General features: G+C 47.3%; 1 protein-coding gene across 1 annotated transcript; it reads right to left on the bottom strand.

The window, feature by feature from the left end:
- Positions 1-5,551: 5,551 nt before the first annotated feature.
- On the bottom strand, positions 5,552-11,407 carry MRPL24 (mitochondrial ribosomal protein L24). The gene is made up of 6 exons (XM_075281182.1): positions 11,303-11,407; positions 9,862-10,049; positions 7,726-7,821; positions 7,152-7,255; positions 5,910-6,040; positions 5,552-5,796 (listed from the first exon to the last, which is right to left on the bottom strand). Exons 2-6 carry the CDS (start codon positions 10,045-10,047, stop codon positions 5,660-5,662), a joined length of 654 nt encoding a protein of 217 aa, XP_075137283.1. The 5' UTR covers positions 10,048-10,049; positions 11,303-11,407; the 3' UTR covers positions 5,552-5,659.
- Positions 11,408-14,601: the final 3,194 nt, after the last annotated feature.

The raw sequence follows: 14,601 nt of genomic DNA, 5'->3' as shown, positions 1-14,601 counted from the left end.
CCCTGCACACAGTATTATCCCCCATGGTGTCCTCTACACACAGTATTAACCCCCATAGTGGCCCCTGCACACAGTATTATACCCCATAGTGGCCCCTGCACACAGTATTATGTCCCATAGTGGCCCCTGCACACAGTATTATACCCCATAGTGGCCCCTGCACACAGTATTATGTCCCATAGTGGCCCCTGCACACAGTATTATGCTCCATAGTGGCCCCTGCACACAGTATTATACCCCATAGTGGCCCCTGCACACAGTATTATCCCCCATAGTGGCCCCAATACACAGTATTATCCCCCATAGTGTCCCCTGCACACAGTATTATCCCCCATAGTGGCCCTTGCACACAGTATTATCCCCCATAGTGGCCCCTGCACACAGTATTATCCCCCATAGTGGCCCCTGCACACAGTATTATCCCCCATAGTGGCCCCTCCACACAGTATTATGTCCCATAGGGGCCCCAGTACACAGTATTATCCCCCATAGTGTCCCCTGCACACAGTATTATCCCCCATAGTGGCCCTTGCACACAGTATTATCCCCCATAGTGGCCCCTGCACACAGTATTATCCCCAATGGTGTCCCCAATACACAGTATTATGTCCCATAGGGGCCCCAGTACACAGTAATATCCCCCATAGTGTCCCCTGCACACAGTATTATCCCCCATAGTGGCCCCTGCACACAGTATTATCCCCCATGGTGTCCCCTACACACAGTATTATCCCCCATAGCGGCCCCTGCACATAGTATTATGTCCCTTAGTGGCCCCTGAACACAGTATTATCCCCCATAGTGGCCCTTCGCACTGAATTGTCCCTCATAGTGGCCCCTGCACACAGTATTATGTCCCATAGTGGCCCCTGCACTTAGTATAATGTCCCATAGTGGCCCCTGCACACAGTATTATGCTTCATAGTGGCCCCTGCACACAGTATTATGTCCCATAGTGTCCCCTGCACACAGTATTATGCCCTATAGTGGCCCCTGTACACAGTATTATGTCCCATAGTGGCCCCCGCACACAGTATTATCCCCCATAGTGGCCCCTGCACACAGTATTATACCCCATAGTGGCCCCTGCACATAGTATTATGTCCCTTAGTGGCCCCTGCACATAGTATTATGTCCCTTAGTGGCCCCTGCACACAGTATTATGCCCCATAGTGGCCCCTGCACATAGTATTATGTCCCTTAGTGGCCCCTGCACATAGTATTATGTCCCTTAGTGGCCCCTGCACACAGTATTATGTCCCTTAGTGGCCCCTGCACACAGTATTATGTCCCATAGTGGCCCCTGTACACAGTATTATGCCCCATAGTGGCCCCTGCACACAGTATTATGCCCTATAGTGGCCCCTGTACACAGTATTATCCCCCATAGTGGCCCCTGCACACTGAATTGTCCCTCATAGTGGCCCCTGCACACAGTATTATGCTCCATAGTGGCCCCTTTTCAGACCCCAGACTATAATAATTGGAGTCCCAGCGGAGAATACAAACATAAAAGCACTGTGACTTACATCCCTTTGGCTCCGGCGCACTCTCTTCAGATGTCGGACATCTCCAATGATGTATGGGATGTCACATCAGCAGGGGCTTGCATTGCAACGCATAAGGACACAAGCCCCAGCCCATGTGATGTCTGGGACATCACCAAGTAGGCCTGAAGCTTTCCGGAGCCAGGAGAGGTAAGTAACAGCATTTTTTATGTTCTGCATAAGACACATTTCTTAGTTTATACCGAAACACTGAAAGACATTTATTAATTTTACCTGAATTGAGTTCCGGCATGTTCCGCCCTAATTTAAGCATTGACTACAGCAATCTAACCTAAGAACTGACCCTAAACCCACACCTCCTCCAACAAAGGCAAGATGAGCTAGGAAACATTTGCTGAAGACAGTTAAGAGAAAGGTTCCTCCATGTAGGAACTGTGTCATAGGGATAAATGGGGCCACCCTAAGTTTCCGCACCATTCATTTAGAGAGAACCTTTCACCATCTCCAACAGGTCCAGCTCTTTACATCATTACTTTTTTGGATTCTTTTCTCTATTCCTCGCCATTCCTGAGTAATCAATATTGTTAGTTTTTGTCCCTGATATGCAATTTAGTCTGTGTACTGTTAGGTAGGCAGTGTCAGGCTGGTGTGATTCTGAGGTCTGACAATGGCGGCATCTGATTGGAGCTCTCAATCCCGGCCCCCCTGTCTGACACCACCCACCTGACATTACAGAGCTTAAATAAGACATCAGGCACCAAAACTACCTGCACTTGTTACTTGGGAATGGTGGGGGCTAGAGAGAAAAATCCAACTGTGCTGGAATCAGTGAGATAATAACAGATGTCAAGAACTAGCAATGGTGGAAGGTCATCTTAAAGCTAGGAATGAGACAAAATCTAATGTAATCTCTTAATACCGCTACAGCTAGATGAAGATCAGCCATGTCAGTGTTTGGCATGATCAGCCAATCCTCAGAAACACCCTCATGCTGAGACCCCAAGTTGCAGAAACGCAACTTTTGTTGTTGCAGATTTTGCTGCGTTTTTCTGAGCCAAAGCCAAGAATGGATTGAGCAGAAGGGAGACATAAAGTAGTCATTTTTGGCTTTGGCTCAAAAAAACGCAGCAAAAATCTGCAACAAAAACGCTGTGTTCCGCAACCTTAAAGGAGCAGCAACACAAATGGCACCGATGTGGTTTTCACTCACCTATGCATTAAAAATGAATTGACGGGTTAATGTGAGGGATATGAAGGGGTTAATTGCTCTTAACGTGAGGCACACGGGTTACTCAAACTATATTAATAACCCCAAATACCTGACATTATTAGGAATAGTAACCCCAGCATGTACTGTTTTCCCTTAGTTCTAACAGCAACACAATATGCTCAAACAGCACTGGGGGCGTAACCAATGCTGCCAGAGAACTCTCCAGCGCCGCTTCCATCTTCTTCTGGAACGTCCTCTTCCTGTGTCTTCTTTCGGCGCTGGCTTCAAACTTGTAGGCCTCGGGCAGAGTCGACTATGCATGCCCACAGGCCACATGAAAATGGTCGCTTACTTACTGGGTAAGCAGCCATTTTTCTTGTGGCTGTGGGCATGTGCAGTTGGCTCTGCCCAAGGCTTATAAGTTTGACCACCTGCACGAGAAGAAGACGCGGTGAAGACCCCGTTCTTTAAGAAGATGGAGGTGGTGCTGGAGAGTTCTCTGGCAGCATTGAGGACGCCCCCAGTGCTGTTTGGGCGCTGGGCCCGCCCCCAGTGCTGTGAGAGAACTCATTTGCATACTGACAAAAACCGGGATTTCTACAGAATGGCGGCGCGGAGAAGACATCTAAAGGTAGAAGAATAGACTTTGTTAAGGCTATTCCTATGTGTCAACGAAAAAAAAAAAATGTGTTTTAATGGTAGAATCCCTTTAAAGAGCATCGTATCTGTCAAACAATTAATATAATGTAACTTCAGACTAACAGCAATATCAATATAGGTTTATTAATATCTTGAAGGAAAACACAGGAACAGGGAAAATGTCCAAAATAACACAAATATCAGTCAATTGTCAATAGCTTACATCTTCAGAGAAGTTAAATCATCTGGATATCTTGTAGTTACAGCTTGGTTCATGCTTGTCATCTGGTTGGTGGACTTGGGCTGGTTACGACGTCCATGGATGTCCATCTGCCTGGACCACCCACCCTGGTGTTCCCAAAGACAGACCTCCTGGTCTTCCCCTGGTCTTCCCAAAGACAGACCCAGACATGTGTATTTCTTACTCATTTATATTCATGAGAGTGGGTGTTACCTTCCATCTTGTAGCTATGTAAGGAGATTTCTAAAATGGTCTACTCTAACCGCACCCATGCACCCAAAATATAAGACTATGATGTCAGTAGAGTGTTAACCCCATGTCTGCTAGAGAATATTGTAAATATATAATATTTAACACTGGAACAAGAAGGTACTATGGGCTGAGGGACAGGTCTCATGAAGCCAAGTACAGACTTGGTAGGGGTCTGGCTAGTTAGACCCATGTACAATTTGGTCATAGAGTCTGTCAGAGTCAGAGGAGGCTCCATGCCAGTGTGGAGTCTTCTACACGTAGACTTTGTTCACATCAGGTTAATTTGGTCAGAACACATTCATGCAGAGACGTAGCTATTGGTGGTGCCAAGGTAGCCAAGGCCCTGGAACTTCATGGGGGCCCAAAGTCCTTTCTATAAGATAAGAAGATGCCAGTATTATGGATAGAACATAGTAAGTGATGGCCTTCCACCCCTGGATTTTAGTCCTGGTCGTGAGGGGTTAAGTCCATGATAGTAAGGATTCTTTGGTACAAGTTTCCGATAAGAAACCCATCTTTTGTATGGGTAGCCACAACTTGCCAACCCAAGGGTTTCCAAATGTATGATGTGGCTGTATACTTCTTTAGGCGATGTATTCTCTCGGAAAATGTATTAGGTTAGTGCTTGGGTGGAGGAATCTCGGCAGAGCCTCCTTGACTTCCACCTTTCGAGTCTTCCCATCTATATGGTCCAGGAACATTAAATCAAGGATCCAGTGTGTGAATCCCATCAGGTGTGTCCAGGATCCTCTCATGTGAGATGAAGGCAAGAAGACAAATTGCCAAACTGCAGAGCTCCACCGCAGGTCCTATGGAGGACAAGTGACCATGGGCCAAAGACGTTCACCCCTATAGAAGTAACCAGACATTTATTGTTCTTGTTGCCTCACCCTTAAATTAGGAGCCTTTTTTCCAAAACTAAATTATTTGTGATGTGAAGTGAGAAAAATATAAAATTCTGTCTTTGTGTTTTATGGTTTTATGGATAGGGACAAGTGTCGGATCACTGCTGGACCCCAACCATCAGAACAGGGGCCAGAAAGTTCACCATGGCTAATCCATCTCAATGAAGCTCCAGCATGCAAGACCCACCGATGCCCAATTGACTACCACGTTGCAGAAATGCAGCTTTTTTTTTGTTGCAAACTACCTTTTGCTCAATCCACACCTGGCTTTGGCTCAAAAAAACACTGCAAAATTTGCAACATAAAAGCTGCGTTTACGCAACGTGGGCCCTCAACCAGTTGATGGTATTAAATACCCGAATTCAGCGGTTTGATTTGCCTGATAGTTTCAGCACCAATATCCCTCCACTGTCAGAAGGGCGGGGCTTACAGTCTAGCGTCATCGCTGGTCTGTGAGGAATGACTCCCCCCGCCCCCTTCCCATGACTGTACTCTTCCATAGTCTTGTACTGTCGGCGGGGAAGAAGTTTACACAGAGCCAAGTGATGGCACTGAGATGTAAGGCCCGCCCTTCTGACAGTGGAGGGATATCGGTGCTGAAACTAACCGCACCGACATCTCTGGCAAAGGGGCACATACTGGCAAAGCTGTCATTGCACCAAATTCAGTGCCATGTCAGAGGGCATGAAAGGCTGAGAACATGGTAGATCCAAGGAATCTGTTTCACCATCCCAAGAAGTTTCGAAGCAGATCATAAACAAGAAACAAATGACAATAAATGGATTTTATTGCGATGTAGAAATATAATACAGCAACCTAATTATATACCAAAAAAAGTCAGAATCTGTATAATGTAACGTCCAGGAGTCCATACTAACCCCTGAAGAACCAGGGTTGTCGCCCACTAATACCAGAAGGATTTCCGGTGTCGTCTGTCTTCTACGATGCCCATCGCCTCCATGATTTCCTCCTGAAAGGTTTTCAGTGACGGGACGTAGGTCCTCTCCACAGCATCTTCTGCGGAGGTGTCCTTAGGACCATCTAATGCATGGAAGACATGTCAGAAATAGGACACAAGACCGAGCTGACCCAACGGACACAGCTAAAGGCTCCGACTCTCCCCACCACATCCACTGGACGTAAGGGGTCCTCACCTTTCCACTGCTCGGGGACGATTCCATCTCGTCTCTGGAAGAGAGGTTTAGGAATGATGCGTCCGGTTCGTAGAGACACTCGCACGCGCTCGCCCTCTTCTGTGTATCGCCATTCCACCTCTGTCGGTTTCCTGGAGAGCAAACAATGTAAAATACAGAGGAGGACGTAGACTGGGATGAAGGATACGGTACGACAACTCTCATACCGCTACCCAGGCACAATGTGGAGAGAGGACACGAGGAGCCAGGCCAGAACAATGGCGCCTATCAAGGGGTGAAATATAATACGTAGCAAGTGACAGAGTCCTTCTAAGTCATCAATATTTGAAGAGTGGGGGGGGCTTAACACTCAGGACCCCAATAGTTCAGCTGCTCGTGATGTCACGATCATCATCGAATGGTCTAAGTGAAGCTCTGTCCTATTTAAGTGAATGGGGCTAATCTGCACCACCAAGCGCGGTCACTACGCGGTGTATGGCACTATGCACACGGTGTCTTCAAACAGTTATCAGTGGGGGTGAATTTTGCTCAGGAAGTACAAAGGAATCTCTTATAGTTCTCCATTCTACTCAATCCACGGCTGGCACCTGGGCTCCGGCGTGACTCCCTGCTCCCTACTTCTGGCTGCAGTCAGGGATCGCTGAGGCCTAATCACAGACCTCAGCAATCACATGGTGTAACGATGCTTACGTCTATGCATCACGATGAGACCCAATCACAGGTCTCAACGGTCCCTGACGTCAGCCAGAAGTGCCACAGACAGCAGGGAGTCATGCCGGAGACCGGGAGAGGTGAGTAACATTTTTTTTGCTCACCTCCCCCGGGCCTCCGCTCATTATACTCCAGTATAATAATAGAAGTTTTGGTTTGTACCAGCCGGGCGAACCTTGTGAGACTAATCACTCGAAGTTCGACCAACACTGTGAAAGGGGCTTGACCTAAATAATTGGCGTTAATTGTAATCAAGGTGAAATGACTAATTAATCACAATTTTGATTTAAGTTGTAAAATGGCCCTAAATAATAGCCTTCAAATTTGGGTGTCTTCTGCTGGACCATTACTGTGTTAAGGCCTGGGCCACCCGGAGGACCCCCTGGTAGTCTGGTGGGCCAGTCCGTTTGTGATGAGGCTACCATTTCAGACACAGAGCGCCTTGGCGAGTCCTGCACATGAGACCAGTATCACGCAGGTTGTCAGGTTAGATGTCCTGAACACTGCTGGGCCGTAATAAGAGGGGCTCACCTGTCTGTGGGGTCCACCAGGGCCACCTGGTTAATCAGGAGAGGAGCTTCACTGGACACGTACGTCCCCCGGTAATCTCCAGACTTCCCAATATAGCGGTAATGCTAAACATGGAGGAACAAAAATAGGTCAAATGTAGAGTTTACCCATTTATAGGATTTTCTGTGAACAAGTCGTCCAGGACAAGACTCCATCATGTGTCTCGTCGGGGCCTACGGGTGCTTTAGGGTATGTTCACATGCTGATTTTGACGCAGAAAACACTTAGACATAAGTGGGGTGGCTGTTTACATGGTGGGAAATGAAGAAAAATTCCACAACGGGATGTCGAATCCCACAGAATCCACCCCGAAATCAGCGTCAAATTCCTACACGTGAACGGCCCCCTAATAGGCGGGGCTTAACAAAAGAAAAAAAAACAGAAAACTTAAAATTATGGAGCGAGAAATAGAAACAAAAACTTAAAAAGGTAAAAAAAAAAAAGTTGCAACAGGAAGAGATTGATTTGGTAGATAATTGTTTAAAGGGATTTTTTGGGCCTTGTTCATTGATGAGCCCTCGGTCCGGCGTCTCACCGTGTTCAGGTTCTCCACCAGCACCCAGTTGCGGGCTCTGATCACCTGCGACACCTTCCCCTGTTTGCCGGTGTCTTTACCGTACAGGACTTCAACCTGGAAAACAAAGCGGATACAATATAAAGTCCGACACAGACACAGTGTAACAAACACCGCCGACACTTAAAGGGGTTGTCCAGGGTTCGAAAAACATGGCGGCTTTCTATGGGTTATGTCTGCGCTCTATGGTAATGAATGGGACTAGTAGTAATAGATACATAACCAGGGATATCTAATCCAATGGTGATATTATATGATGATGGCACCTGTCATTCTATATACCAATAGAAAACCTTGAATTAAGAGGACTGTCCGTATGTTCCAGAGATATCGGTGGCGTTAATTTCGGCACCCATATTTCTCCACTGGGGGAAGGGCGGGCATTACCGCTCAGTATCCTTCCATAGCCTTGTACCGTCAGGGGAACGTTCCTCACAGTCAGTGATGACGCCGAGCAGTAAGGCCCACTGTTCTGACAGTGAAAGGATATCGGTGACAAAACTAACAACATAGATATCGCCGGCACCCGGGCCGACAGTGGTCTGAATTTATTGCATTGTCAGCTTTCTATAAATACCGCCAGTCCAAGAGTGTAAGAGATCCCCTTTAATAAAATTAACGTAGACGTCAATTTGTGTTGATGTCCCATTAACCCCTTCCCGACATCCACCGTACTATTACAGTGCATGCCGGGTGTGTAACTGGCGGAGCCGGGCAGCCGCCGGGTGTCTACTGCTTTACGCAGTAGACAACCGGCGCTTATGTCTCCAATCGGTCCCCAGACCAATTGGAGACATTAACTCCAAAGGCGCCTTTGATCGTGGCGCCGCCATTTTGCCGGTGATCGCTGGCACCTTGAGCAAGCTCCAGGGCCGACGTCACGTTGGTATGACAGCTGGGAGCCTTGTAAAGGCTCCCCAGCTTGTCTGCAGTGATTTGCTTTTGCAGGCTGGTCTATGCAGCCTGCAAAAGAAATGATGATTTTTTGCAATGCATTAGTATTATAATGCATTGCATTAGTGATCAGACCCCCTGGGATTCAAGACTCCTAGGGGGTCTAATAAATGCAAAAAAAAAAAAAAAAATTTAAAAGTAAAAAAAATATATTAAATTTTTTAAAAAGTACTAAAAATTCTAATCACCCCCTTTCCCTAGAACACATATAAAAGTAGTTAAATACTGTGAAACACATACATGTTAGGTATCCCCGTGTCCGAAATCACCCGCTCTACAAATCTATAAAAATATTTTTCCTGTACGGTAAACGCCGTAGCGGGAAAAATAGTAAAAAGTGCCAAACCGCCGTTTTTTCAGTGTTTTGATTCTGATAAAAATTTGAATAAAAAATGATGAAAGCAATAACATTTCCCAAAAATGATAGAACTAAAAAGTACACCAGGCCCTGCAAAAAAAGACGCCCTGTACATCCCCGTACACGCACGTATAAAAAAAGTTACGGCTGTCGGAATATGGCGAGTTTTAGAAAAAAAAAAAAATTAACACAGTTTTGGATTTTTTTTAAGGGGTTAAAATGTAAATAAAACCATATAAATTTGGTATCCCCGGAATCGTACCGAAACACAGAATACAGGGGACAGGTCATTTTGGTTGCACAGTGAACGCCGTAAAACCGAAGCCCGTAAGAAAGTCGCAGAAATGCATTTTTTTCTTCAAATTCACCCCATTCTGAATTTTTTTCCAGCTTCTCAGTACATTATACAGAATAATTAATGTTGGCATCATGAAAAAAAAATTTGTCCCGCAAAGATTAAGACCTCATATGGCTCTGGGAGCGGAGAAATAAAAAAATTATGGGGTTTAGAAGGAGGGGAGTCAAAAACGAAAAACGAAAATCAAAAAATGCCAGCGGTGGGAAATTAAAAATGGACCCATTGATTTGTATTGGGTACTTGTGTCACCATGGAACACGTGAAGGGTCCGGGTGTCAGACCCCCCACAGATCGCATACTGATGACCTATCTATCGTCAAAATTTGATTTGGGGCCAGACCTCGCCTCCGTTGCTATAAAAAATCTCAGCAGCACCCCATTTTTACAAATCTCTGTACCACAGGAAACCAAACATCTCGTTACTTACGGTGTCTCCTCGGAAGTACGCCCATTCACCTTTATTAACGGGCTCCACAAATATTTTGGATCTCCTCTTTCCGGGAGGGTTCTTCCTCTGAGCGGCCACAGTAGACGGCCGGCTGGTACCAAAGCGGTAATCCTTGGGTAACTTGATCACCTTGGAGGGCAAGGCGAGGAGCGCTGTGAGACGCATTTCTGGAAGAAACCAAAATGATAAGGGGTCAGCCCCTAATACTTGGGGTCCCTTCACGCCGCCCAGAAAATATAGTCCATAGATCGGACTGCACTGTGTCCAGAGACCCAGACTCATATCGTATCATAGTATGTGGGACTACTACTGTCCTGTCCTGTCAGCACAATGGGATAATCGTCCTACGGTAAGCCAGTGACTGCGAGTACCCCGAAAATATGGCTAATCTATGGACAATATTTCGTGGAGAGGTCAGGGGACCCCAAGAATTCAGGGGCTGCTACTTGTACTGACTGACACATTGTAACGAACCACTCCGCTATGTCATTCAGTCACATCCAGGGCAGATTTTAAGGCCATTGCATGTAAATATTCACTGACAGCAAGCAGAAATATTACAAATTCTCACTAAAGGGGTACTCCGACTATTATAATAGGTAGGATTTCTCTAGGACACGCAGATTGGTGGAGATAGGACAGTAGCGCCCCCTGACTGAGCCCTTGCGTCTCTGTGCGGGGAACTACAACACCCAGCATCCAAACGACTGAAGCTGCAATGCAATTTCCTGCACAGTAGACAGGTGGAGGCGCCACTGTGCAGGGAACACAACATATGACCTTGGACAGAAACCGAACCCCAACCCCAATTTAGAAATTTCTGAGTTATAAGACATAGAACAGCCCATGATACTGTATGACAGGAGGAGCAATTCTGTATACGACCCCTATACATTATATACGTGCTCTGTATGTATACACATCCTATACAGGGGGCGCCATTCTGTATACGACCCCTATACATTATATACGTGCTCTGTATGTATACACATCCTATACAGGGGGCGCCATTCTGTATACGACCCCTATACATTATATACGTGCTCTGTATGTATACACATCCTATACAGGGGGCGCCATTCTGTATACTACCCCTATACATCATATAGGTGCTCTGTATGTATACACATCCTATACAGGGGGCGCCATTCTGTATACGACCCCTATACATTATATACGTGCTCTGTATGTATACACATCCTATACAGGGGGCGCCATTCTGTATACGACCCCTATACATTATATACGTGCTCTGTATGTATACACATCCTATACAGGGGGCGCCATTCTGTATACTACCACTATACATCATATAGGTGCTCTGTATGTATACACATCCTATACAGGGGGCGCCATTGCACTATGACCTTGACCACAGGGGGGTTCCCATCCCCAGACATGACCCACACCCAGCTCTCACCTCCTCCTCCTCATAGACCCCAGTGCACAGCTCCAGCCCCGGCTGCAGGAAGCGTCCCCGGTACCGAAGCACGTGTCCCTGCGACCTCTGACCCCCGACACCGACTCCCGTACCCACCATAAAAACGTATATCTCCCCCACTGGTCTGTCACCCCCTTCCAAACCAATACCGAAACACAACAAATACTACGGGTTTGATACCGGCAACTGTTTCTTCAAGGTCGTCAATGCCGCAAAGCGTCATGGGAGTTGTAGTTTTACGAGGCGCCGGCGCTTCTGTTCTGAACAAACTTTATTTACAAAAGCGCTAAACGGACATTGGGTTGTAATAGACGTATTATACTGTACAAGGTGGTGACAAAGACCCAAATAACTGCCCATTACACCTGAACAACAAGAGTCATGTTTTATAATAAAGTTCACAGTGTTATTTATTATATTTATCAGTCTATTTCTATATCTGGGCCGGTTATTGGGGCTTAGTAGAGGAAGAATGGTAAAATGTACAGGCTATGCAATAGACGTGGGGCCTATCTCTGGGACCGGGCCCTACCCCAACTATATGGGGGTATCCCAAATTGTGTACCAAGGGCGTTGTGGCTGGAGAGTCGCTCAGCAGCACCTAGCCCAACTCACGGGGCACCCCGAATTGTGTATTACCCCAACGGAGGAATTTTTCAATTTTCGTTTTACACTCCCCTTCTCCCAAACCAGGGGCGTAACTACCGGGGTAGGAGCCGCCACAGGAACCGGGACATTAGGGGCCCAGCAACACCCGCTACCGCTGCGTTTTTTTTTTTTATTATCTAATGGGCCGTTACCGTCTGGAGTTACTCCACAAGGTAACGGGCCCTAATTTCTTAACAATCCTGGCAGTATTATACTCGGGGGTCTTTTCAGACCATCGAGTATAATGATTGGAGGCCCAGGAGAGGTAAGCGAATATAAAAAAAAACTACTTGTGTGACATCCCTCATGTCACATGACCGGGACCTCTGCGTCCATATGCGTCGCAACGCAGGCCCCCTGGTAACATGACGTCCCGGATGTCATTGTAGATGGCCAACAGCGGTGGAGAGTGCAAGGATAGGTAAGTAACTGTTTTTTATGTTTTTATCTCCCCCCTTGGGTCTCTGATTATTATACTCAGGGATCTGAAAAGACCCCAGAGTATAATAATTTTTCATGGGTGTCCACAATGGAGCATAATACTGTGTGCAGGGGCCACTGTGGGATATAATACTGTGTGCAGGGGCCACTATGGGGCATAATAGTGTGTGCAGGGGCCACTATGGGGGATAATACTGTGTGCAAGGGAAACTATAGGGCATAATACTGTGTGCAGGGGCCACTATGGGACATAATACTGTGTGCAGGGGCCACTATGGGGCATAATACTGTGTGCAGGGGCCACTATGGGACATAATACTGTGTGCAGGGGCCACTATGGGGCATAATACTGTGTGCAGGGGCCACTATGGGGGATAATACTGTGTGCAGGGGCCACTATGGGGCATAATACTGTGTGCAGGGGCCACTATGGGGCATAATACTGTGTGCAGGGGCCACTATGGGACATAATACTGTGTGCAGGGGCCACTATGGGCTATAATACTGTGTGCAGGGGCCACTATGGGGCATAATACTGTGTACAGGGGCCACTATGGGACATAATACTGTGTGCAGGGACCACTATGGGGTATAATACTGTGTGCAGGGGCCACTATGGGGCATAATACTGTGTGCAGGGGCCACTATGGGGGATAATACTGTGTGCAGGGGCCACTATGGGGCATAATACTGTGTGCAGGGGCCACTATGGGGCATAATACTGTGTGCAGGGGCCACTATGGGACATAATACTGTGTGCAGGGGCCACTATGGGCTATAATACTGTGTGCAGGGGCCACTATGGGGCATAATACTGTGTACAGGGGCCACTATGGGACATAATACTGTGTGCAGGGACCACTATGGGGTATAATACTGTGTGCAGGGGCCACTATGGGGCATAATACTGTGTGCAGGGGCCACTATGGGACATAATACTGTGTGCAGGGGCCACTATGGGATATAATACTGTGTGCAGGGGCCACTATGGGGCATAATACTGTGTGCAGGGGCCACTATGGGGCATAATACTGTGTGCAAGGGAAACTATAGGGCATAATACTGTGTGCAGGGGCCACTATGGGGCATAATACTGTGTGCAGGGGCCACTATGGGGCATAATACTGTGTGCAGGGGCCACTATGGGGGATAATACTGGGTGCAGGGTCCACTATGGGACATTATACTGTGTACAGGGGCCACTATGGGGCATAATACTGTGTGCAAGGGAAACTATAGGGCATAATACTGTGTGCAGGGGCCACTATGGGGCATAATACTGTGTGCAGGGGCCACTATGGGGCATAATACTGTGTGCAGGGGCCACTATGGGACATAATACTGTGTGCAGGGGCCACTATGGGCTATAATACTGTGTGCAGGGGCCACTATGGGACATAATACTGTGTACAGGGGCCACTATGGGACATAATACTGTGTGCAGGGGCCACTATGGGGCATAATACTGTGTACAGGGGCCACTATGGGACATAATACTGTGTGCAGGGACCACTATGGGGTATAATACTGTGTGCAGGGGCCACTATGGGGCATAATACTGTGTGCAGGGGCCACTATGGGGGATAATACTGTGTACAGGGGCCACTATGGGGCATAATACTGTGTGCAGGGACCACTATGGGGTATAATACTGTGTGCAGGGGCCACTATGGGGTATAATACTGTGTGCAGGGGCCACTATGGGGGATAATACTGTGTGCAGGGGCCACTATGGGGGATAATACTGTGTGCAGGGGCCACTATGGGGGATAATACTGTGTGCAGGGGCCACTATGGGGCATAATACTGTGTGCAGGGACCACTATGGGGGATAATACTGTGTGCAGGGACCACTATGGGGCATTATACTGTGTGCAGGGGCCACTATGGGGCATAATACTGAGTACAGAGGCCACTATGGGACATAATACTGTGTGCAGGGGCCACTATGGGACATAATACTGTGTGCAGGGGCCACTATGGGGGATAATACTGTGTGCAGGGGCCACTATGGGGGATAATACTGAGTACAGAGGCCACTATGGGACATAATACTGTGTGCAGGGGCCACTATGGGGTATAATACTGAGTACAGAGGCCACTATGGGGGATAATACTGTGTGCAGGGGCCACTATGGGGTATAATACTGTGTGCAGGGGCCACTATGGAGGATAATACTGTGTGCAGG

Source organism: Leptodactylus fuscus, chromosome 7 (assembly GCF_031893055.1).
Source record: "Leptodactylus fuscus isolate aLepFus1 chromosome 7, aLepFus1.hap2, whole genome shotgun sequence".
Lineage (NCBI taxonomy): Eukaryota > Metazoa > Chordata > Amphibia > Anura > Leptodactylidae > Leptodactylus > Leptodactylus fuscus.
Note: the sequence above shows the minus strand (reverse complement) of the source record. Positions and strands in the feature narration are given on the sequence as shown.

Coding starts and splice junctions, on each gene's coding strand:
- MRPL24 (XM_075281182.1), bottom strand. CDS start 10,047: ATGCGTCTCACAGCGCTCCTCGCCTTGCCCTCCAAGGTGATCAAGTTA. Junction 7,822..9,861: donor CGTACTTCCGAGGAGACACC/GTAAGTAACGAG, acceptor TTTGTTTTCCAG/GTTGAAGTCCTGTACGGTAA. Junction 6,041..7,151: donor CTGGTGGACCCCACAGACAG/GTGAGCCCCTCT, acceptor TTTGCTCTCCAG/GAAACCGACAGAGGTGGAAT.